Genomic DNA, 25,854 nt, shown 5'->3' on the forward strand with positions numbered 1-25,854 from the left:
AGAGTTGTAGGAAAGAAAAAAGAAAAAGCTGTTGATAGCATTTTAGTAGCATTTAGAAGCGTTTTGCATTTTTTTCTGCTTAAAAAAAAAGTTTCAAAAAACTCTACAAAAACATTTTTTTTTCTGCTTCTAGAAGCTGAAGCTCAAAAAACGCTAACAGCCTAAAGTAGTGTGCATGGACACATAGGATGACACTGTTTAGCTTCTAGGAGTGTAAAAAATGCTAGTGTACATGGAGCCTAAAGCAGCTTTATAATCCTTAATGTCATTTTTTTTTTTAATGCAAGCTGTGTAAGTACCTGAATTAACCTGGTGTCTGCCTCTTGCAGTCCCTGCGCAGCAAAGCTCAGACTGGGGAAGTAATAAGCAGCACAAGGAGCTATTGAAGTGTGCCGCAGTGCTCCTATGATAACAAGAAAAATGCTGATAGGAGGAGAGAGCAGAATGACAGAGATTAGCTGGGATTAGCTCAATCTGCTGCTTCTCTTTTCACTGTCCAGTCAACCTTTGGGGAGGGACAAGACCTGTAAGCTTTACTGAGCTGTAGCAAAGAAAATTCAGGTCTGCTTCCCTACAGAAAAGAGCTGTGCTGTACACTCACCGGCCACTTTATTAGGTAACCCTGTTCAATTGCTTGGTAACAAATCAGCCAATCACATGGCAGCAACTCAATGCATATAGACATCTAGATGTGGTGAAGACAACTTGCTGAAGTTCAAACTGAGAATCAGAATGGGGAAGAAAGGGGATTTGAGTGATTTTGAACGTGACATGGTTGTTGGTGCCAGACGGCTGTTCTGAATATTTCAAAAACTGCTGATCTACTGGGATTTTCATGCACAACCATCTCTAGGGTTTACAAAGAATGGTCCGAAAAAGAGAAAATATCCAGTAAGTGGCAGTTGTGTGGAGGAATATGCCTTTTTGAGGTCAGACGTGAACAGGCAGATTGTTTGCTGCAACATTCAGATGGTAGGGTCAGAATTTAATGTAGACAACATGAAAGCATGGATCCATCCTGCCTCGTATCACTGGTTCAGGCTGCTGGTGGTGTAATGGTGTGGGGAGATTTTCTTGGCACTAGCAAGGTGTGCCTAATAAAGTGGCTGGTGAGTGTATATCAGAGCTATGTATATCTCAGGAGTTGATGGACAGAAATATATACTCAGTTCACTGAATAGATGTGATGCATATCTGCTCAGCTACAAGCCTCTTGCTGTATTCTACACTATATTGCCAAAGGTATTGGGACACCCCTCCAAATCATTGGATTCAGGTGTTCCAATCACCTCCATGGCCACCGGTGTATACAATCAAGCACCTAGGCATGCAGACTGCTTCTACAAACATTTGTGAAAGAATGGGTCGCTCTCAGGAGCTCAGTGAACTCAAGCGTGGTACCGTGTTAGGTTGCCACCTGTGCAATAAGTCCATCCATGAAATTTCCTTGCTACTAAATATTCCACAGTCAACTGTTAGTGGTATTATAAAAAGTGGAAGCAACTGAGAGCAACAGCAACTCAGCCACCAAGTGGTAGGCCACGTAAAATGACAGAGCGGGGTCAGTGCATGCTGAAGCTCACAGTGCGCAGAAGTCGCCAACTGTCTGCAGAGTCAATAGCTAAAGACTGTGTGGCCTTCAGATTAGCACAACAACAGTGTGTAGAGAACTTCATGGAATGGGTTTCCATGGCCGAGCAGCTGCATCCAAGGCTTACATCACCAAGTGCAATGCAAAGTGTCGGATGCAGTGGTGTAAAGCACGCCGCCACTAGACTCTAGAGCAGTGGAGAGGTGTTTTCTGGAGTGACCAATCATGCTTCTCTGTCTGGCAATCCGATGGATATGTCTGGGTTTGGCGGTTGATAGGAGAAGGGGGTTCGTCTCCCGAAACACGTCAGCTTATCGATATTTAGGGCGCAGCATTGTATTAGACTGTCATTGCAGACCACCTGTTCTGCTTTTACTCTCTTTTGGTTTTTGAGTATATATCTATTTTCTCAATAAATACATGGTGTACCACGGTAATGCACGATGAGAGTGTGCCCTTGTATGCTTTTGTTCAGGAGAACGGTACTTGCCTGACTGCATTGTGCCAAGTGTAAAGTTTGCGGAGGGGTATTATGGTGTGGGGATGTTTTGCAGAGGTTGGGCTTGGCCTGTTAGTTCCAGTGAAGGGAACTCTTAAGGCGTCAGCATACCAAGACATTTTGGACAATTTCATGCTCCCAACTTTGTGGGAAGAGTTTGGGGATGGCCCCTTCCTCTTCCAACATGACTGTGCTCCAGTGCACAAAACAAGGTCCATAAAGACATGGATGAGTGCCACCTAGAGCCCACAATTCTTTTTTTTATAATATCAAGGTAATCAAAAACAAGTACTGCATTTTGGCCACTAGATAACGCTTCGAACACATGAGATCTATAACACAGAATATTGCAAGTTTCGATATAGCTGAGCAGAGGTGCGCCACAATCCTTTAACTAACAAACACCCTTTAAAGTTTAGCTTTAAATCTTCTCCTCTACTATGAAAAAAAATGATTAATTTTGCTCAATCAAATGCAGATATACAATCCCCCAGACATGCCTATATGTGACTAGCCTGATTAAACTACATGTATGTCCAGCCAAAACTTTTTTTTTTTTTTTATATAGTGGGGGTCTGTTAGAACCCCTGTTGGGTTTTACTACTGTCTGGGACTGCATTAGAGAGATTAACTCTCAATTCCCGTTTTGATGGCGGTGGTTTGCCTGGCAGGAAGTGCAGCTTAAAGTATAACTGAAGGCAAAACTTTTTTTTAGTTTTGGATGGAGTGAAGAGGGATTAGAATCCCTTGTCAGGTTATCATTGCTGTCTGTGCCTCCTTAGGGAATCTCTATTTGTCCTTTTTACTGTCATCACCGAAAGTGTGGTGAAAGAAAATCTGAAATTTTGGGTTGTCCTCAAAACAGGAAGAGAAGAGAAGCCTAAACTTAGAGGAGACACTAGTTCTGGTGACAACCAGTGTTACACTACTTGATTTATTATTATTTCTCTGTGACTATCACTTGTTTATTATTGCATTGTGTCTTTTTAAGCTGTCTCCTTCTGTCTAAGCTGAGCTCTTTCTCTCACCGTACTTTTGTATACTCCTCCCCCCTGCCTCTCTCTGTGATCATTCCACTGTAACCTGTCTCCTGAATGCATCTTCCATGAGGCTACAACATTAACGTTTTTCTACCTATGAATATTCTCCATTAAACAGAACATTCAAATGGGTTTCCTCATCCAACTTCCTCAACATGTGAGTTCATTCATTGAGTTAAACTATCTGACCCGATGCAAGAGATTCAACACCACATGGTATAGCTGTATACGTCGTGGGAGATAACGTTTATCGTCATTTAGTTGAGTCAGAATAACCAGGGATTCCCTCACTTTTCAGGGATTTCCTCTCACTTCCTGCTTTGGCTATGGGACAGGAAGTGAAAGAAAATCTGCCCAATGGGACACAGATGGCAAAAAACCTGAAAGGCAGAGGTGTGACTTGAAGCTTGTGGGCCCTGGTGCAAAAATTGATCTGGGGCCCCGCACTACCACCTGCCGGTTAAGTTCTGCCCTGCTCAGCATGCACGTGCACACAAGGTGGGGGCAGGTAGGTTACACTCTAGTGTTGCGTGGGTGGGCCCTCTGACCTTCAAATTCACATACAATCCCACCCACAAGCGCAGAGTGTGGCCTGTCTACCCCCACCTTGTGTGCACAGTTGAGCAGGGTGGGGATGGAGGGGCAGTACTGGGCTGGTCAGGGGGGCTGGGCAGAGAGTGCATGCTGGGGCAAAGGGCTTACATGTATTTCCTTCTTAACCACTTCAAGTCCGGACACTTTCAGTTCCTGTCCAGGCCAATTTTCAGCTTTCAGTGCTATCACGCTTTGAATGATAATTTTGTGGTTATGAAAAACTGTACACATATGAATTTTTTAGCATTTTTTTGAGACAGATAAAACTTTATTTTGGTGGTATTTATTCACCACTGGAATTTTTATTTTTTTACTATATAAATGAAAAAGTCCAAACATTTTGAAAAAAAGTGTTTTTCTTATAAAATTTAGCAAATATATAATCTTTCTTCATAAATCTTGGTCAAAATCTATTCATCTATCTTTTTAGTAAAAAAAAAAACAAAAAAAACAAAAAAATTAGTTTATAACCAAAAATTATAATTTTTCAAAAAATGTTTTTACATTTTTATTTTATTTTTATATATTATTGTTAATTTGTTTATTAACATAAAGTCACCCTAGCAGTACAGTGTAACAATGGTGACACTGTACTACTTGTGGGGGGTGATGAAGATTTTTTTTTTTTACACTGATTGCATTTACACCCATAAAGGCTGTAAAAGCAATAATTTCTCCTTCTCTCTGGCTGCATTCTTGCGGCCATTGAGAAATAGTATGAGAGCTGTGATTGGTCACAGCTTGTCATATGGTACAAGGCTGTTGTAAATAGCCTTGTACCATGTGACCTCTGTGATCATTCACAGATTTCACACGTAGTAAGCAATGATGTCAGGAAGTGACATCTTGCTTACTACTATTCATATGATCACTGACTGGCCAATCAGTGATCACATGAATCGAGACCTCATACAGAGGTCCTGTACAGCAACCAGTGTTTTGCTGTGTCCCCTGGACACAGCGGGCACCGGATCGTGGTGCCGCACGCTCCCTGGGAATGCACACAGGCAGTGAATGCGGGGGCCACCCGGTCCTGCACTGCTCCCATCCGGCCATTTATGTACATGGGCCGGATGGGAAGTGGGTAAAGACCGCATCTTATTCAACAGCGGTGCAGACTTATATGCCAATGATTATTTCCAGCAGTATATTTCCAGTTATTAACAAGTGGGCTTGACCGTTGACTGAAATCTAACAGGTAAAATTGATGGTGTTGCTATACTGGATAGCATCATTTATTACGGCTATATGGCATGCTCATATGTATATATTTATTATCGAGTAAGATTGACTGCGGTTGACCAGTTGCCGATTACTATATGTGCTCCAGTGCCCGCCCAAGAGGACTACCCATGTTGCGAATACATGCTCAATTAAGGTGGAGCTATAATTATATGTATGTGTATATGTGTATATATATTATTGTTGAATTTGAGCACTATATGTAGAAAGCTATGCTTCAGATATGTATGACATTTGCTGTTTATATCAAATGTTTTCTTGTTCTCTAATATAGTAACCTCTGCTGTAATCTCATGCGTCCTGAGGAAGAGAAACTCGTTGACTCATGAGGACTCACCACCACAATGATTGCTTTAGATACCATACTATTAATGTTTCGACATATGTAATATTATTTTTGTGGTAGTGAGTCAGCAGTAGGAAGCATTGGAATTGACATTGAGAATTTTTATTTTTAACTATAGAAATTGTTGATGTTGTTCTGGTGTAATGAATAAAATTTGTACTTTTATACAAAGAAATGTGTGGGTTCCCCTTCAATGCCAGTAAAGTCCTACATTTTGTGTTTTCTTGATATACATCTGTACTTTATCAGAATAATGTATTTATTTTAATTAACACAGGGGTATGTCTTGTGAAACATGAAAGTAATTTTGATACTGCAGCGATAAACCACAATAAGGACGGAAGCAGCGATTATGGACTATTTCAAATTAACAGCAAATTTTGGTGCAATGATGGAAAGACAGCAGGAGCTACCAATGGATGTAATTTTAACTGTAATCGTAAGTATAATCGATTGACTGACTGATTTTGGAAATGCTCTCTTTCCAGAATGCATTTTTATTAACAAATATTTGTACACTAGAGAAAGAAAAACATAATCACAGGAAACACTAGCTATGAAGTGCAAATTTTTAAGTAGAATTATTTTGAAAGAAATACAGGAGGGGGGCATCAAGATTCCATGACCTACTTCTGATATAGCTGGATGGATGTTATGCTGACCTAACAGCTAGCTGTTCAGGGTGATTTTTTTTTAATTTTTCACACACTTTAAAATCAGCTTTTTTTGTTAAAAAATAACATAGAACCCCCAATTATTATATATTTTCTCTCAGCAGAGACCTTAGAGAATAAAATCAAATTTTGAAGGACAAATACACAAAAATAAAGTTTAGTGCACACAAACACAATATAATACCCATTTATTTTAAATAAAATATAAGATGATGTTGCGCCAAGATAATAGATATCACACATGCCAAAACTCAACATTTCACACACCACAAGACAGTCTTCAAGTGGTAGTAAACCGCATGTAGCGCTTAACCTCACAGGAGCCACTGTAATTATTGTCCAGGTCTTCCCTAATTTAGCCCCGCAGCCAGGCACAAGGTAGTTTCACAGCCAGGTGCACACACACTTTCGCTCGTTCTCTCCAATGATCAGTCTAGGGGTTGTTTTGTAGTTTTATTATTGGAAAACTTGGATAGGGATGGGGAATTTAGTAGGATACTCCAGGATAAGAACTAATTACAGTTGAAAACAAAACTGCTTAACCACTTGCCTTCTTGAGCATATACCCCCCTTCCTGACCAGGCCATTTTTTTGCCTTACGTCACTGTGTTACTTTGACTGACAATTGCGTGGTCATGCAACGCTGCACCTAAATACAATTTACGTCCTTTTTTTTCCCCATGAATTGAGCTTTCTTTTGGCGGTATTTGATCGCCTATGCTTTTTTTATTTTTTTCACTATAAAAAAAAAAACCTGGACAATTTTGAGAAAAAAAAACCAATATTTTGGACTTTTTGCTATTAAACATGTCCAGGAAAAAAATGTCATCATAAATGTAGGCCAAAATGTATTCTGCTACATGTCTTTGCTAAAAAAAAAATCCCAATACATGTTAATTAATTGGTTTACGTGAAAGTTTTAGCATTTACAAATGGCGGTATATATACTGGGATTTATTTTATCTTTTTATGTTTACTGGTAATGGCGGCGATCAGCAACTTATACTGCGATGGGAATTCTAACACTGGGGGGAATTGACTTGATGTCACTGACATCCCCCAGTGACAGCAATACAGTGATCAGTGCTTAAAAAAAAAAGCACTGACACTATACTAATGGCACTTGGCAGGAAGGGGTTAACATGAGGGGCAATCAAAGGGTTAACTGTGTGCTGGGTGTGTTTTACTGGGGAACTGTGTCTGTGTGCTTCACTGTGAGCATACTGCTTTGGATGGCTGTGCTGTGCCTTATTATAGGCTTACCTGTAGGTATAAATCAACCACTTTAACACTGTTCAATACCATTTACCTAAGGGCAGGACACTGCCAGGACAAAGTCTGAACACGGCCCGAAACCATACACCCAAGGACAGCACATCATCAGGAGACAGTGCCAACACCACTACAATACTATTTACCCAAGGGAAGGACATCACCAGGACATGGTCCTAACACTGCCCTATACTATTCACCCACAAACAGGACATCGTGAGGAGATACAATAGTCCTAACTCCAATAAAATACTATTCAGTAATAGACAGAATATAGACAGTCCTAACACTGCTCAATATTATTCACCAAAGAACATGCAATCAACAAGATGTAGTCCTACCATTTCTCCAGTAATATTCTCTCAAGGACAGAGTATTACCAAAAGATAGTCCTAACACTACTCAAAACTATTCACCCAAGGAAAGGGCATCACCAGAAGACAGTTCTGTGACAGCCCAATACTATTCACCCCAAAAACAGTATATTTCCAAGAGGCATTCCTTCATCTGCTTCATCTAAGGAAAGGACTTCACCAGGATGTCCACACAAATCATATACAACTATGGACAGGATATGCAGCCATGGACTTTGTGTGGAAATCTATAATACACAACATTAAAAATTACTCTCCACATAGGGGTTCACATCATGCAAAGATTCTGATTACAATCCACATGTGGACTTGACACATTTCAGGAATCCTTCTTCAAGGGCACATGGTACATAATCTGTACACTGCAACCCACTCCTAATCTTTAAAGCGGTAGTAAACCACTGACAAAAAAAAAGTCCCCTGCAAGGTAATGTCATAATGTGCTAGTTTGCATGGCATACTAGCACATTATGTAAAACTTACCTTAAAACAAAGCCCCCCCAGTGGCACGCTGTCATCGCTGTAGAGGCTTCCATCTTCACGAGTCTTCCTTCCAGGTTCACAAGCTCCGGCATTCTGACAGGCCGGGCCACAACAATGTCAATCCCGCACGTGTCTGCAGGAGTCCCAGGCCCCGGCACACAGCTCTGATGGAACGGATATGCGGTTCCTTCAGAGTGCATACGCTGGATTAAATGAAGAGAGAATATCTCCTAAAAGGTGCATGTCTAGGAGATTCCCATATTACCTATGGGTAAGATTTAATATAAGCTTACCTGTAGGTAACATTAAAAAAAAACTTTAACCACTTGCCCTCCAGAAGATTTACCCCCCTTCCTGACCAGGCCTATTCTTGCTACTCAGCGCTGCACTAATTCAACTGATAATTGCGCGGTCATGCAATGCTGCACCCAAACGAAATTTATGTCCTTTTTTTCACACAAATAGAGCTTTCTTTCGGTGGTATTTGATCACCTGTGCGCTTTTTATTTTTCATACTATAAACAAAAAAGACCGAAAATTTTGAAGAAAAACTATATTTTTTACTTTCAGCTATAAAAAATATATAGTAAACTCAAAGTTAGTTAGAAATTTAGGCCAAAATGTATTCTGTTCCATGTTTATGGTAAAAAAATCCCACTAAGTGTATATTGATTGTTTTGTGTGGAAGTTATAGCATGTACAAACTATGGTATAGATACTGCAATTTACGCCACTTTTTTGCTATACAGCGCTGCGCTAGTTTAATGGACAATTGCATGGTCATGCAATACTGTACATAAATGAAATTTATGTACTTTTTTTCACACAAATAGAGCATTCTTTTGGTTGTATTTGATCACCTGTGCACTTTTTATTTTTGGCACTAAAAACAGAAATTTTTGAAAAAAAACTATATTTTCTCATTTCAGTCATAAAAAATATCCAAACAAACTAAAATTTCGTAATAAATTTAGGCCAAAATGTATTCTTCTACCTGTTTTTGGTTAAAAAAAATCCCAGTAAGTGTATATTTATTCCTTTGTGTGATAGTTATAGCGTCTACAAACTATGGTATAGATAATGGAATTTACACAGCTTTTACTTTCTGACTGCCCATCACATTTCATGAGGTGCTAAAATACCAGGATAGTACAAACACCTTCAAATGACCCCTTTTCGGAAAGTAGACACCCTAAGGTATCTACTGAGTGGCATATTGAGTCCATGAAAGATTTATTTTTTTTTCACAAGTTTCTGGAAAATGACAAAAACATTTTTTTTTTTTTTTTTTACACAAAGTTGTCATTTAAATGATTTATTTCTTGCCCAAGCCATGGGTATATGTGGAATTACACCCCAAAATATATTCTGCTACTTCTACCGACTATGGGGATACCACATATGTGAGACTTTTCGGGAGCTTAGCCACATACAGGAGCCTGAAATCCAATGACCACTTTGGAAGCCTGAAGGTGCGTAACTTCCTCATTACACTTCCTCACTACCTATCACAGTTTCGAAGGACCTGACATGCCAGGATAGCAACAACCCCCCCCCCCCCCCCAAATGACCGCTTTCTGGAAAGTAGACACCCCAAGGAATTTAAAAAGAGGCATGGTGAGTATTTTGCAGATTCTTATCAAACTCCTTGGGGTGTCTACTTTCCAAAAAGGGGTCATTTGGGGGGGTTAGGTACTATCCTGGCATTTCAGGGCCTCCAAAACTGTGATAGGTAGTCTGGAAGTGTAATGAGGAAATAAAGCCCTTTAAAAGCCTGAAGGTGCTTATTGGGTTTTGGGGTCCTGTACTTGGCTAGACTGCCAAATCGTCTCTCATATGTGGTACCCCCATACTCGGGAGAAGCAGCAGAATGTATTTTTGGGAGTAATTCCACATATAACCATGGCATGTGTGAGCAGTAAATTGTTTAAGTGACAATTTTGTGTAAAAAAAAAAAAAAAAAAATTTGTTTTTGTCATTTTCCAAACACTTGTGGTAAAAAAATAAATTCTTCTATTGATTCAACATGCCTCTCAGCAAATAGGTTGGGGTGTCTACTTTCCAAAAAGGGGTCATTTTGGGGGGTGGGGGCATTCTATGCCCAGCATTAGACGTTTATGCCACACATCATTCACCCTTCTAACCACCTGAAGATCAAGCCTTTTCTGACACTTTTTGTTCACATGAAAAAAATCTGTATTTTTTGCTAGAAAATTAATTTAAACCCCCAAACATTATATATTTTTTTTAAATCAGACACCCTAGTGAATAAAATGGTGGGTACCTCCAATTTTTTATGGCACATAGTACTCACGCAGCGATTTTTCAAAAGGAATTTTTTTTTTAAAAATACACTTTTTTTACTTTTAATGCACAAAAACACAATATATTGGCCAATTATATGGTAAAATATAAAAGATAATGATATGCCGAGTAAATAGATACCAAACATAACATGCTTTAAAACTGCGCATGCCCCATATAATGGCGACAAACTGCATACATTTTTAATATCCATAGGCAACGCTTTAAAAACCTTTAAAAGCTACCATTTTAGATTTACAGAGGTGGTCTGGTGTTAGAATTACTGCCCTTGATCTGACATTCGTGGCAATACCTCACATGCATGGTGCAACCGCTGTTTACATACCGACACAGGGTCAAGGCTTGTGCACACAGGTGTGCGCGCATGGGAGGGGCGAGTTTTTTATTAAGTTATTTTGATTTTTTAATTATTTTTACACTGTACCTTTCTTTTTTTTATCACTTTTAATGCTATCACAGGGAAATGCAAATGCAAATATCCCCTATAACTTCAATGGGCATTGTCATATATCTTTTTTGAGAAATCTGGGGTCTATCAGACTCTGGATATCTCCTCTGCCCTTACATTATCTAATTAAACCAAAATCGGTGTGATCAGAGGCTTTCCCAATTTACAAATGGCGTTGTTTATATCCTGCAAAACTAAAGTGATGAAATGCTTGTAGCTTCCGAATTCTTAGACTATAGAGATGAATGGCACCACTCTGGTCTCCCATCATCTCTATGGTCAGCTGGCAGAAACACCGGCTGCATTCTCAGGTTCCCCCGATGGCACGGGACTGCCCGAGAAGGCCGTGGAAGGCAGCTAATTAGCCACTAGGATTGGTTTTACTGCAGTAAACACTGCAGCCGTGCTCCCTGTCAGTGATTGCCGGTAATGGCCGGGACCCGGTGGGTAATGACCGGGCGGGACCCAGTTATTGACACCCGCGGCAGCGAACGGCGGTGCGGGTAGGGCGGTCGCGCGTGCCCCTTACCTGTTTTGTAGAATGACGTTTAAAAACGTGATTCTGCCCAGCGGTATAAACACTGCGGCTGGACGGCAACCAGTTAATAGAGTAATATCAGTCAGTAGGGTAGATAGCAATTCATAGCATGTGCATGTTGCCCATAGAGCTGCAAATGCCTAGACAAGGCAAAGTCACTGCCTCTCAGGTGGGAAATTCAGGTACATTCAGTAAACAGCCATTGGTATACATGATCATAAAATAGAAGGACCAACTTACCAATGGGGAACCATCCAGACCCAATGTAAGACATACAGGCTGGATTGATGTGAACTGAGTTTGTTCCTAAGGTATGTACCAAGAGATAACTCTTTGGAAAATATGTGCCTTGACTACTTTGACTGCCCTGCTGTCTTTATGGTGACTTACATTGGCTCTAGATCAGGGGTGGGCAACTGTGGCCCTCCAGCTGTTGAACTACAAGTCCCATCATGCCTCTGCTTTTGGGAGTCATGCTTGTAACTGTCAGTTTTGCAATGCCTCATGGGACTTGTAGTTCTACAACAGCTGAGGGCCACAGTTGCCCAAACCTGCTCTAGATGGTTCTCCATTTTAAAGTTGGCCCTTCTATTTTAAGATTATGTGTACGAGACCATTGGCTGTTTACTGGATGTACCTGAGATGGCCATGGAAAGGAAGTCCTGTAACAGCCTGTTGTTGGTAACACTGCCCTATGACCGAACCAGGAGAAGCACTGTGGAACGCAGGCTCCAGTACGGTTTACCTAAGTACAGGGCATCAGCAGGGGATAGTCCTAACGTTGTCCCATACCATTCATCTAAGAACAGGACATCACTTAGAGATAGTCCCAACACTGCTCCAATACTATTCACCAAAGAACAGGGCATCACTAGAAGACAGTTCTAACACTGGTTCACCGCTTTTCACCCAGAGACAAGATGTCTCCAGGAGACAGTCCTAACTACACTACAGTAAGGTTCATTCCTGCTCAGGGCATCATTAGTCGACAATGTTAGCACTGTCATAATGCTATTCACTTATGAACAGGTCATCACCAAGAGAAAGGTTTCATAAATTCTTATTCTGTTCTATAAATTGGATACTCTTTCTTGCTCTAACAACAGTCAGGAGGTATTGCAAGTCATTACAATGTTCCACCTGGCCAGGGGTGTACTGATCATGTCTCTACATAGTGAAGTAGAGTGGATCTTTCTCACATGCAAAAAAAAGATGTCACATCCTTTCAGAGCAACTATCTCTATTGTCAGCTTCAGCTTCCTCAAAAAACTAATTGGAGGATAGCTCTCCAATGGAGAATACTCTGGTGTCACTTAACTCATGAGGGAGGCAAGTCTTTAAATGGCTCCTGCACACGCAAATGTCTATCTGTCTCCTTATGATTATGGCCAACCTATGAGAACTTGTTTCCAACATACAAGGTACAGGGGAGAACTGGCATATTTAACCTTAGGGCAGATGTGAAAACAGCTCCTTTTCTATTGTAGGCAAACTTATCCCATGCTCAAAAAATTTTGCTGGGATGCTTGACCACACAGGTTACTTACAACATTTCTGTTGCGCAGAGGCAGATATACTTTTACTGTGCATAAGGACATTTTTATGAAGATTAAATATTATATTGATATCAGCACTAGAGATGAGCGAATCGAAGTATCCGAAGTGGAATTCGAGTCGAATATCTGAAAAATTTCGATTCATGCCGAATCCGAAAAATAGCCTAATTCGGACGCGCGAATCGAAATTTTTCAGAAAATGGCGGCTGACATGTGCGGCGACGGAGCGGGGATGTCTGGGAAGGCGCGCAGACAAGGCGCGCTGACCCATAATGCATGCCTCAACTACATGTGATCGCATCAGCCTATCAGCAGCCAGCCAGCCAGCACTGTGTAATGGTCGAGCTATAAATAGCGGCCATTTTGGAATTCTTCATTTGCCTGCAGTTATTGAACAGAGGCAGACCGCTCTGTACTAGGGACAGGGACAGAGTTAGGGCCACAGAAACGATAATTGGGGACAGAGAAAAGTCACTTAGGGACAGAGAACCATTACTCAGGGACACAGACTTGTTAATGAGGGCCACAGAATCGTTATTTAGGGACAAAGAAACGCTAGTTAGGGCCACAGAATTCATAATCAGGGACAGACAGAATTGTTACTCAGTGCCAGAGAATTGTTACTTAGGGCCACAGAAACGTTATTAGGGCCACAGAATTGTTACTCAGGGACAGACAGAATTGTTACTGAGTGCCAGAGAATTGTTACTCAGGGACAGACAGAATTGTTACTGAGTGCCAGAGAATTGTTACTTAGGGCCACAGAAACTTTAATTAGGGCCACAGAATTTTTACTCAGGGACAGACAGAATTGTTACTCAGTGCCAGAGAATTGTTACTCAGGGACAGACAGAATTGTTACTGAGTGCCAGAGAATTGTTACTCAGGGACAGACAGAATTGTTACTGAGTGCCAGAGAATTGTTACTCAGGGACAGAGAGAATTGTTACTGAGTGCCAGAGAATTGTTACTTAGGGCCACAGAAACTTTAATTAGGGCCACAGAATTTTTACTCAGGGACAGACAGAATTGTTACTGAGTGCCAGAGAATTGTTACTCAGGGACAGACAGAATTGTTACCGAGTGCCAGAGAATTGTTACTCAGGGACAGACAGAATTGTTACTGAGTGCCAGAGAATTGTTACTTAGGGCCACAGAAACTTTAATTAGGGCCACAGAATTTTTACTCAGGGACAGACAGAATTGTTACTGAGTGCCAGAGAATTGTTACTCAGGGACAGACAGAATTGTTACTGAGTGCCAGAGAATTGTTACTCAGGGCCACAGAAACTTTACTTAGGGCCACAGAATTTTTACTCAGGGACAGACAGAATTGTTACTGAGTGCCAGAGAATTGTTACTCAGGGACAGACAGAATTGTTACTGAGTGCCAGAGAATTGTTACTCAGGGACAGACAGAATTGTTACTGAGTGCCAGAGAATTGTTACTCAGGGCCCCAGAAACTTTACTTAGGGCCACAGAATTTTTACTCAGGGACAGACAGAATTGTTACTGAGTGCCAGAGAATTGTTACTCAGGGACAGACAGAATTGTTACTGAGTGCCAGAGAATTGTTACTTAGGGCCACAGAAACTTTAATTAGGGCCACAGAATTTTTATTCAGGGACAGACAGAATTGTTACTGAGTGCCAGAGAATTGTTACTCAGGGACAGACAGAATTGTTACGGAGTGCCAGAGAATTGTTACTCAGGGACAGACAGAATTGTTACTGAGTGCCAGAGAATTGTTACTTAGGGCCACAGAAACTTTAATTAGGGCCACAGAATTTTTACTCAGGGACAGACAGAATTGTTACTGAGTGCCAGAGAATTGTTACTCAGGGACAGACAGAATTGTTACTGAGTGCCAGAGAATTGTTACTTAGGGCCACAGAAACTTTAATTAGGGCCACAGAATTTTTACTCAGGGACAGACAGAATTGTTACTGAGTGCCAGAGAATTGTTACTCAGGGACAGACAGAATTGTTACGGAGTGCCAGAGAATTGTTACTCAGGGACAGACAGAATTGTTACTGAGTGCCAGAGAATTGTTACTTAGGGCCACAGAAACTTTAATTAGGGCCACAGAATTTTTACTCAGGGACAGACAGAATTGTTACTGAGTGCCAGAGAATTGTTACTCAGGGACAGACAGAATTGTTACCGAGTGCCAGAGAATTGTTACTCAGGGACAGACAGAATTGTTACTGAGTGCCAGAGAATTGTTACTTAGGGCCACAGAAACTTTAATTAGGGCCACAGAATTTTTACTCAGGGACAGACAGAATTGTTACTGAGTGCCAGAGAATTGTTACTCAGGGACAGACAGAATTGTTACTGAGTGCCAGAGAATTGTTACTCAGGGACAGACAGAATTGTTACTGAGTGCCAGAGAATTGTTACTCAGGGCCCCAGAAACTTTACTTAGGGCCACAGAATTTTTACTCAGGGACAGACAGAATTGTTACTGAGTGCCAGAGAATTGTTACTCAGGGACAGACAGAATTGTTACTGAGTGCCAGAGAATTGTTACTTAGGGCCACAGAAACTTTAATTAGGGCCACAGAATTTTTACTCAGGGACAGACAGAATTGTTACTGAGTGCCAGAGAATTGTTACTCAGGGACAGACAGAATTGTTACGGAGTGCCAGAGAATTGTTACTCAGGGACAGACAGAATTGTTACTGAGTGCCAGAGAATTGTTACTTAGGGCCACAGAAACTTTAATTAGGGCCACAGAATTTTTACTCAGGGACAGACAGAATTGTTACTGAGTGCCAGAGAATTGTTACTCAGGGACAGACAGAATTGTTACGGAGTGCCAGAGAATTGTTACTCAGGGACAGACAGAATTGTTACTGAGTGCCAGAGAATTGTTACTTAGGGCCACAGAAACTTTAATTAGGGCCACAGAATTTTTACTCAGGGACAGACAGAATTGTTACCGAGTGCCAGAGAATTGTTACTCAGGGACAGACAGAATTGTTACTGAGTGCCAGAGAATTGTTACTTAGGGCCACAGAAACTTTAATTAGGGCCACAGAATTTTTACTCAGGGACAGACAGAATTGTTACGGAGTGCCAGAGAATTGTTACTCAGGGACAGACAGAATTGTTACGGAGTGCCAGAGAATTGTTACTCAGGGCCACAGAAACTTTACTTAGGGCCACAGAATTTTTACTCAGGGACAGACAGAATTGTTACTGAGTGCCAGAGAATTGTTACTCAGGGACAGACAGAATTGTTACGGAGTGCCAGAGAATTGTTACTCAGGGCCCCAGAAACTTTACTTAGGGCCACAGAATTTTTACTCAGGGACAGACAGAATTGTTACTGAGTGCCAGAGAATTGTTACTCAGGGACAGACAGAATTGTTACTGAGTGCCAGAGAATTGTTACTTAGGGCCACAGAAACTTTACTTAGGGCCACAGAATTGTTTCTCGCACAGACACAGAATTGTTACTCGCACAGACACAGAATTGTTACTGAGGGCCACAGAACTGTTACTTGGGGCCACAGAAACGTTAATCAGGGACACAGAATTGTTACTGAGGGCCACAGAACTGTTACTTAGGGCCACAGAATTGTTACTCGCACAGACACAGAATTGTTACTCAGGGACACAGAATTGTTACTCAGGGACACATAATCGTTTAATTAAAGAGTATGTCAGACAACATGCAGAGGAGTGGCAGAGGAGGCAATGTTTTAGGAGCGAGCAGACGTGGCAGCAGAGGAAGGGGTCGAGGCAGCACTATTCGCAGCCAGAGGCCAGTGCTCCCGGTGTCATCCAGCGGTCGTGTCTCCACCGACAACCCTGCCGTCGTCGATTGGTTGGCTCGGTCGTCTTCCTCTTCCCAGGTCACCTCTGACACCTACAGCCAACGGTCGGTGGGTACGTCAGACACAACCGTTAGTTGGCATGGCCCGGGACCAAGCCCACTGAAATCACGTGTCCTCTACCTGCCCCTGTCCTTTGGTGTTCCCTCACCAAGCGAAGTATCGCATGCTGTGGGCTCAGCCCCACTGTACAGTGAGGAAGAGCTAACAGAGGGCGGTCAGGAACGGGGGGAGACATCCGCCTTTTCAGCAGCCAGGCGAAGAAGTAGTGGCGAGGAGAGTGGCTCGGTAGCCGGTCTAGAGACAGGTCTGTCTCCTGACCCAGACGCAGCCGAGGGGGCTAGTAGTGAGGCGGAGACCCTACTTGATGATGAGGAGGTTGATCGCACTTGGCAGCCTCGTCGTCATCAGGCAATTTCTTCCGCATCATCAGGAGAAGAGGGTGGCAGCTTGGCAGCGAGCAAAACAGTCGGTGGGTTGCCCAGGAGACAGCAGCAGGGTCGCAGCAGTGTCAGTGGAGCCAAACGGCCACGGAGTAGAGCACCAGCTCCACTGCAGCCTACCACCACGGCCAGTAGTGGTGCCGGTGTGCACGGAGGAAGCAGCAGTCAGCCAGTGAGGAGTATCGGGGGCAAAGTTTCCTACTCGGCGGTGTGGCAATTTTTCGTCAAGCCGCCCGAGGAAGTAAACGTAGCCGTATGTCGACTATGTGGCCAGAAAGTCAAGCGTGGCCAGGGGGCCCATGTTGGGACTACAGCGTTGCGGCAGCATATGCAGCGTCGCCATTTGGTGGCCTGGGAAAACCGTGATAAAGATACGGCGGTTCTGCCCGCCCCAGCCCCCGCTCCATCACCCGCTCCGTTACTTGCTCCGTCACCCGACGTCAATCGCCCTCCATCAGCCAGTCAAGGCTCCAACACCTCTGCTGAGGGGAGTTGTCGCTCGTTGGCATCTTCCGCTCGTTCAGATGCTCCTTCTCCTGCTACTCCTCTTCACGGATTCCGTCAGCAGTCTTTCTTGGAATCCGTTTCCAAGAGACAACAGTTTGCGAGCACGCACCCGACGGTGCAAAAGCTGAACGTCCTCCTGTCCAAGTTGCTGGTGCTGCAGTCCCTCCCTTTCCAAGTGGTGGACTCAGCACCTTTCAGAGAAATGATGGCTTGTGCCGCGCCGCGGTGGAGAGTGCCAAGCCGTCATTTCTTCGCCAAAAAGGCAGTGCCAGCCCTGCATTCACATGTAGAAGACATGGTGGGCCAGTCTTTGAGCATGTCGGTCTCTGCCAAAGTGCACGGCAGCGCCGACGTGTGGAGCTGTAACTACGGTCAGGGACAGTACATGTCATTTACGGCCCACTGGGTGAACGTGGTGCCGTCACAGCCGCACCAGCAACTTGGACAGGTCACGCCGCTTTTGCCTCCACGTTTGCACGTCCTTGGTCCGGCAAAGATGTCCGCCTCTACCACCTCTTCTTCCGCCGTGTCCTCAGCCGCCACCCCCGTGCCAAGTCCCATTACCCGACCGGCATATCACATGTGCAGGGCGCAACGGTGTCACGCTGTTCTGCACCTGGTATGCCTTGGCGAACGTAGTCACACAGGGGAGGAACTTCTGAGTGTAATGAACAGAGAAATCGACAGATGGCTGTCTCCGCGCAAACTGAAAATCGGAACCATGTTGACCGACAACGGAAAGAACATGGTGTCTGCTCTGCGTCAAGGAAGGTTGTGCCATGCGCCATGCATGGCTCACGTGTTCAATCTGGTTGTCAAGCGGTTCTTAAAATCCACCATCCCACTGCAAGACATCCTTAAAATGTCACGTAAACTTTGCATGCATTTCAGCCATTCCTACACCGCAAAGCACACCCTCCTTGAGCTGCAGCGGCAGAACGGAATTCCACAGCATCGCCTGATCTGCGACGTTGCAACAAGGTGGAATTCAACCCTACACATGTTAGACCGCCTTTACGAACAGCGAAAGGCCATCACCGATTTCCTGATGTTACAAGCGGATAAAGGTACTCCCCTGTGTAACTTAGATGTCAGCCATTGGCAGCTCATGCGTGACACCTGCCGCTTGCTCAGGCCCTTTGAGGAGGCCACGCTATTCGTGAGTCGGCAGGACTATGGGATGAACGACGTCATTCCTCTGTTGCACGTCCTTGAACAAATGCTGTTAACAATGGCTGGTCAGGGTGCGGTAGACGTGGCGCACAGATCTCAACGCCACATGACCCCTGTGGGGGCAGGACAGGAAGAAGAGGAGGAGGTAGAGGAGGACATTTGTGCTCAGGAATTATTGAGTGAAATGGGTGGTTTTTCCACTCAGCGGACAGGAGTGGAGGAGCAGGAGCATCTGGTAGAGGAGGAGGAGGAGGAGACAGAGGACCCAGACGCACCGTGGCAGTATGCTGTGGAGATGGAGGCAGGGAGTCCCTCGCATTCCTTGGCACAAATGGCCCATAGCATGCTCGGTTGCTTGCGTAGCGACAGCCGAATAATAACCATCAGACAGAGGGATGACTTTTGGCTGTCCACCTTGTTGGACCCTCGCTACCGTTCCAAAATGGTGGCCTTTTTCACACCTGCTGAGAGGGAGGCCAAAATAACGTACTATAAAAACCACCTATGTAGTCAGTTGGTCTCTGCCTTTGTGCGCCAACGTCCATCCTCAGACACTGTGGGCCCTGTGCGCTCGCGTTCCGCTGCCATGGCAGCAGGGGAGGGGTGGGGTGGTAGGAGCAGTGGCAGCTCCACCAGCAGCAGCTGCCTCAGTCTGCAGTCGATGATGAGTAGCTTTCTTCACCAGCGCAGTGAGGAAACTACTAACCAGCCGCAGCAGCAGCAGCAGCATCAGGTGGACCTGGAGCAGGACCTCAAACAACAGGCTTGGGCCTACTTGGACAGCACCCTGCCAACCGAGGTAGACAATCCCCTTGACTACTGGGCAACGAAACTTGACCTTTGGCCCCAACTAGCTGAATTTGCCCTTGAAAGGCTGTCATGCCCAGCCAGTAGCGTGGCATCGGAGCGCGTGTTTAGTGCGGCAGGAGGTATTGTAACTCCGCGGAGGACACGACTGTCCACCCAAAGTGTGGAGAGACTCACGTTTGTGAAAATGAATCAGGCGTGGATTAGTCTGGATTTCAAACCACCAGTTCCTGACACAACTGACTAAATCCGCCATGAATCATGCCTCAAACATGTGCCACTTTGAGGTCTCCTCACACACTGCTGGTGTGTAGAATTTTTTGACATAGGGTGCTGGCAGATTATGGGCCTCCTATAGCTGCTGCCAGGCCCCTAATCTGCCATAGGCCCCTATATACCGCTTCCTCATGCTGCTGCCAGGTCCAGAGTCTCTCATGCCATGTGCCACTTTCAGGTCTCCTCACACTGCTGGTGTGTTGAATTTTTTGACATAGGGTGCTGGCAGATTATGGGCCTCCCATAGCTGCTGCCAGGCCCCTAATCTGCCATGGGCCCCTATATACCGCCTCCTCATGCTGCTGCCAGGTCCACAGTGTCTCATGCCATGTGCCACTTTGAGGTCTCCTCACACACTGCTGGTGTGTAGAATTTTTTGACATAGGGTGCTGGCAGATTATGGGCCTCCTATAGCTGCTGCCAGGCCCCTAATCTGCCATAGGCCCCTATATACCGCTTCCTCATGCTGCTGCCAGGTCCAGAGTCTGTCATGGGTCCCTGTACGGCCTCCCATTGCTGCTGTCTCCATCGCCACACTCTGCCATGTGCCACTTTCAGGTCTCCTCACACACTGCTGGTGTGTTGAAGTTTTTGACATAGGGTGCTGGCAGATTATGGGCCTCCTATAGCTGCTGCCAGGCCCCTAATCTGCCATAGGCCCCTATATACCGCTTCCTCATGCTGCTGCCAGGTCCAGAGTCTGTCATGGGTCCCTGTACGGCCTCCCATTGCTGCTGTCTCCATCGCCACACTCTGCCATGTGCCACTTTCAGGTCTCCTCACACACTGCTGGTGTGTAGAATTTTTTGACATAGGGTGCTGGCAGATTATGGGCCTCCCATTGCTGCTGCCAGGCCCCTAATCTGCCATAGGCCCCTATATACCGCTTCCTCATGCTGCTGCCAGGTCCAGAGTCTGTCATGGGTCCCTGTACGGCCTCCCATTGCTGCTGTCTCCATCGCCACACTCTGCCATGTGCCACTTTCAGGTCTCCTCACACACTGCTGGTGTGTAGAATTTTTTGACATAGGGTGCTGGCAGATTATGGGCCTCCCATTGCTGCTGCCAGGCCCCTAATCTGCCATAGGCCCCTATATACCGCTTCCTCATGCTGCTGCCAGGTCCAGAGTCTGTCATGGGTCCCTGTACGGCCTCCCATTGCTGCTGTCTCCATCGCCACACTCTGCCATGTGCCACTTTCAGGTCTCCTCACACACTGCTGGTGTGTTGAATTTTTTGACATAGGGTGCTGGCAGATTATGGGCCTCCTATAGCTGCTGCCAGGCCCCTAATCTGCCATAGGCCCCTATATACCGCTTCCTCATGCTGCTGCCAGGTCCAGAGTCTGTCATGGGTCCCTGTACGGCCTCCCATTGCTGCTGTCTCCATCGCCACACTCTGCCATGTGCCACTTTCAGGTCTCCTCACACACTGCTGGTGTGTAGAATTTTTTGACATAGGGTGCTGGCAGATTATGGGCCTCCCATTGCTGCTGCCAGGCCCCTAATCTGCCATAGGCCCCTATATACCGCTTCCTCATGCTGCTGCCAGGTCCAGAGTCTGTCATGGGTCCCTGTACGGCCTCCCATTGCTGCTGTCTCCATCGCCACACTCTGCCATGTGCCACTTTCAGGTCTCCTCACACACTGCTGGTGTGTAGAATTTTTTGACATAGGGTGCTGGCAGATTATGGGCCTCCCATTGCTGCTGCCAGGCCCCTAATCTGCCATAGGCCCCTATATACCGCTTCCTCATGCTGCTGCCAGGTCCAGAGTCTGTCATGGGTCCCTGTACGGCCTCCCATTGCTGCTGTCTCCATCGCCACACTCTGCCATGTGCCACTTTCAGGTCTCCTCACACACTGCTGGTGTGTTGAATTTTTTGACATAGGGTGCTGGCAGATTATGGGCCTCCTATAGCTGCTGCCAGGCCCCTAATCTGCCATAGGCCCCTATATACCGCTTCCTCATGCTGCTGCCAGGTCCAGAGTCTGTCATGGGTCCCTGTACGGCCTCCCATTGCTGCTGTCTCCATCGCCACACTCTGCCATGTGCCACTTTCAGGTCTCCTCACACACTGCTGGTGTGTTGAATTTTTTGACATAGGGTGCTGGCAGATTATGGGCCTCCTATAGCTGCTGCCAGGCCCCTAATCTGCCATAGGCCCCTATATACCGCTTCCTCATGCTGCTGCCAGGTCCAGAGTCTCTCATGCCATGTGCCACTTTCAGGTCTCCTCACACTGCTGGTGTGTAGAATTTTTTTGACATAGGGTGCTGGCAGATTATGGGCCTCCTATAGCTGCTGCCAGGCCCCTAATCTGCCATAGGCCCCTATATACCGCCTCCTCATGCTGCTGCCAGGTCCAGAGTCTGTCATGGGTCCCTGTACGGCCTCCCATTGCTGCTGTCTCCATCGCCACACTCTGCCATGTGCCACTTTCAGGTCTCCTCACACACTGCTGGTGTGTTGAATTTTTTGACATAGGGTGCTGGCAGATTATGGGCCTCCTATAGCTGCTGCCAGGCCCCTAATCTGCCATAGGCCCCTATATACCGCTTCCTCATGCTGCTGCCAGGTCCAGAGTCTCTCATGCCATGTGCCACTTTCAGGTCTCCTCACACTGCTGGTGTGTAGAATTTTTTTGACATAGGGTGCTGGCAGATTAAGGGCCTCCCATAGCTGCTGCCAGGCCCCTAATCTGCCATGGGCCCCTATATACCGCCTCCTCATGCTGCTGCCAGGTCCAGAGTCTGTCATGGGTCCCTGTACGGCCTCCCATTGCTGCTGTCTCCATCGCCACACTCTGCCATGTGCCACTTTCAGGTCTCCTCACACACTGCTGGTGTGTAGAATTTTTTGACATAGGGTGCTGGCAGATTATGGGCCTCCCATTGCTGCTGCCAGGCCCCTAATCTGCCATAGGCCCCTATATACCGCTTCCTCATGCTGCTGCCAGGTCCAGAGTCTCTCATGCCATGTGCCACTTTCAGGTCTCCTCACACTGCTGGTGTGTAGAATTTTTTGACATAGGGTGCTGGCAGATTAAGGGCCTCCCATAGCTGCTGCCAGGCCCCTAATCTGCCATAGGCCCCTATATACCGCCTCCTCATGCTGCTGCCAGGTCCAGAGTCTCTCATGGGTCCCTGTACGGCCTCCCATTGCTGCTGTCTCCATCGCCACACTCTGCCATGTGCCACTTTCAGGTCTCCTCACACACTGCTGGTGTGTAGAATTTTTTGACATAGGGTGCTGGCAGATTATGGGCCTCCCATTGCTGCTGCCAGGCCCCTAATCTGCCATAGGCCCCTATATACCGCTTCCTCATGCTGCTGCCAGGTCCAGAGTCTCTCATGCCATGTGCCACTTTCAGGTCTCCTCACACTGCTGGTGTGTAGAATTTTTTGACATAGGGTGCTGGCAGATTAAGGGCCTCCCATAGCTGCTGCCAGGCCCCTAATCTGCCATAGGCCCCTATATACCGCCTCCTCATGCTGCTGCCAGGTCCAGAGTCTCTCATGGGTCCCTGTACGGCCTCCCATTGCTGCTGTCTCCATCGCCACACTCTGCCATGTGCCACTTTCAGGTCTCCTCACACACTGCTGGTGTGTTGAATTTTTTGACATAGGGTGCTGGCAGATTATGGGCCTCCTATAGCTGCTGCCAGGCCCCTAATCTGCCATAGGCCCCTATATACCGCTTCCTCATGCTGCTTTAAGGTCCAGAGTCTCTCATGCCATGTGCCACTTTCAGGTCTCACACTGCTGGTGTGTAGAATTTTTTTGACATAGGGTGCTGGCAGATTATGGGCCTCCTATAGCTGCTGCCAGGCCCCTAATCTGCCATAGGCCCCTATATACCGCCTCCTCATGCTGCTGCCAGGTCCAGAGTCTGTCATGGGTCCCTGTACGGCCTCCCATTGCTGCTGTCTCCATCGCCACACTCTGCCATGTGCCACTTTCAGGTCTCCTCACACACTGCTGGTGTGTTGAATTTTTTGACATAGGGTGCTGGCAGATTATGGGCCTCCTATAGCTGCTGCCAGGCCCCTAATCTGCCATAGGCCCCTATATACCGCTTCCTCATGCTGCTGCCAGGTCCAGAGTCTGTCATGGGTCCCTGTACGGCCTCCCATTGCTGCTGTCTCCATCGCCACACTCTGCCATGTGCCACTTTCAGGTCTCCTCACACACTGCTGGTGTGTAGAATTTTTTGACATAGGGTGCTGGCAGATTATGGGCCTCCCATTGCTGCTGCCAGGCCCCTAATCTGCCATAGGCCCCTATATACCGCTTCCTCATGCTGCTGCCAGGTCCAGAGTCTGTCATGGGTCCCTGTACGGCCTCCCATTGCTGCTGTCTCCATCGCCACACTCTGCCATGTGCCACTTTCAGGTCTCCTCACACACTGCTGGTGTGTTGAATTTTTTGACATAGGGTGCTGGCAGATTATGGGCCTCCTATAGCTGCTGCCAGGCCCCTAATCTGCCATAGGCCCCTATATACCGCTTCCTCATGCTGCTGCCAGGTCCAGAGTCTCTCATGCCATGTGCCACTTTCAGGTCTCCTCACACTGCTGGTGTGTAGAATTTTTTTGACATAGGGTGCTGGCAGATTATGGGCCTCCTATAGCTGCTGCCAGGCCCCTAATCTGCCATAGGCCCCTATATACCGCCTCCTCATGCTGCTGCCAGGTCCAGAGTCTGTCATGGGTCCCTGTACGGCCTCCCATTGCTGCTGTCTCCATCGCCACACTCTGCCATGTGCCACTTTCAGGTCTCCTCACACACTGCTGGTGTGTATAATTTTTTGACATAGGGTGCTGGCAGATTACGGGCCTCCCATAGCTGCTGCCAGGCCCCTAATCTGCCATGGGCCCCTATACCGACTCCTCATGCTGTGACGTTGCAACAAGGTGGAATTCAACCCTACATATGTTAGACCGCCTTTACGAACAGCAAAAGGCCATCACAGATTTCCTGATGTTAAAAGCGGATAAAGGTATTCCCTGTGTAACTTAGATGTCAGCCATTGGCAGCTCATGCGTGACACCTGCGCTTGCTCAGGCCCTTTGAGGAGGCCACGCTATTCGTGAGTCGGCAGGACTATGGGATGAACGACGTCATTCCTCTGTTGCACGTCCTGGAACAAATGCTGTTAACAATGGCTGGTCAGGGTGCGGTAGACGTGGCGCACAGATCTCAACGCCACATGACCCCTGTGGGGGCAGGACAGGAAGAAGAGGAGGAGGTAGAGGAGGACATTGGTGCTCAGGAATTATTGAGTGAAATGGGTGGTTTTTCCACTCAGCGGACAGGAGTGGAGGAGCAGGAGCATCTGGTAGAGGAGGAGGAGGAGGAGGAGACAGAGGACCCAGACGCACCGTGGCAGTATGCTGTGGAGATGGAGGCAGGGAGTCCCTCGCATTCCTTGGCACAAATGGCCCATAGCATGCTCGGTTGCTTGCGTAGCGACAGCCGAATAATAACCATCAGACAGAGGGATGACTTTTGGCTGTCCACCTTGTTGGACCCTCGCTACCGTTCCAAAATGGTGGCCTTTTTCACACCTGCTGAGAGGGAGGCCAAAATAACGTACTATAAAAACCACCTATGTAGTCAGCTGGTCTCTGCCTGTCTGCGCCAACGTCCATCCTCAGACACTGTGGGCCCTGTGCGCTCGCGTTCCGCTGCCATGGCAGCAGGGGAGGGGTGGGGTGGTAGGAGCAGTGGCAGCTCCACCAGCAGCGGCTGCCTCAGTCTGCAGTCGATGATGAGTAGCTTTCTTCACCAGCGCAGTGAGGAAACTACTAACCAGCCGCAG

General features: G+C 46.2%; 1 protein-coding gene across 2 annotated transcripts in view; it reads left to right on the plus strand.

Moving 5' to 3' along the window:
* The window catches only part of LOC149455796 (lysozyme C-like), a 54,540-nt gene that overhangs the window by 20,849 nt on the left and 7,837 nt on the right, over positions 1-25,854 (plus strand). For both annotated transcript variants that reach the window (XM_089685882.1, XM_089685883.1), the window contains exon 3: positions 5,590-5,751. In XM_089685882.1, the coding sequence (XP_089542008.1) occupies positions 5,590-5,751 (162 nt within the window). The remainder of the gene's footprint in view (positions 1-5,589; positions 5,752-25,854) is intronic.

The sequence above is a fragment of the Staurois parvus genome, unplaced genomic scaffold (assembly GCF_062004578.1).
Source record: "Staurois parvus isolate SC_StPar_1 unplaced genomic scaffold, SC_StPar_1.0 ptg000388l, whole genome shotgun sequence".
NCBI lineage: Eukaryota > Metazoa > Chordata > Amphibia > Anura > Ranidae > Staurois > Staurois parvus.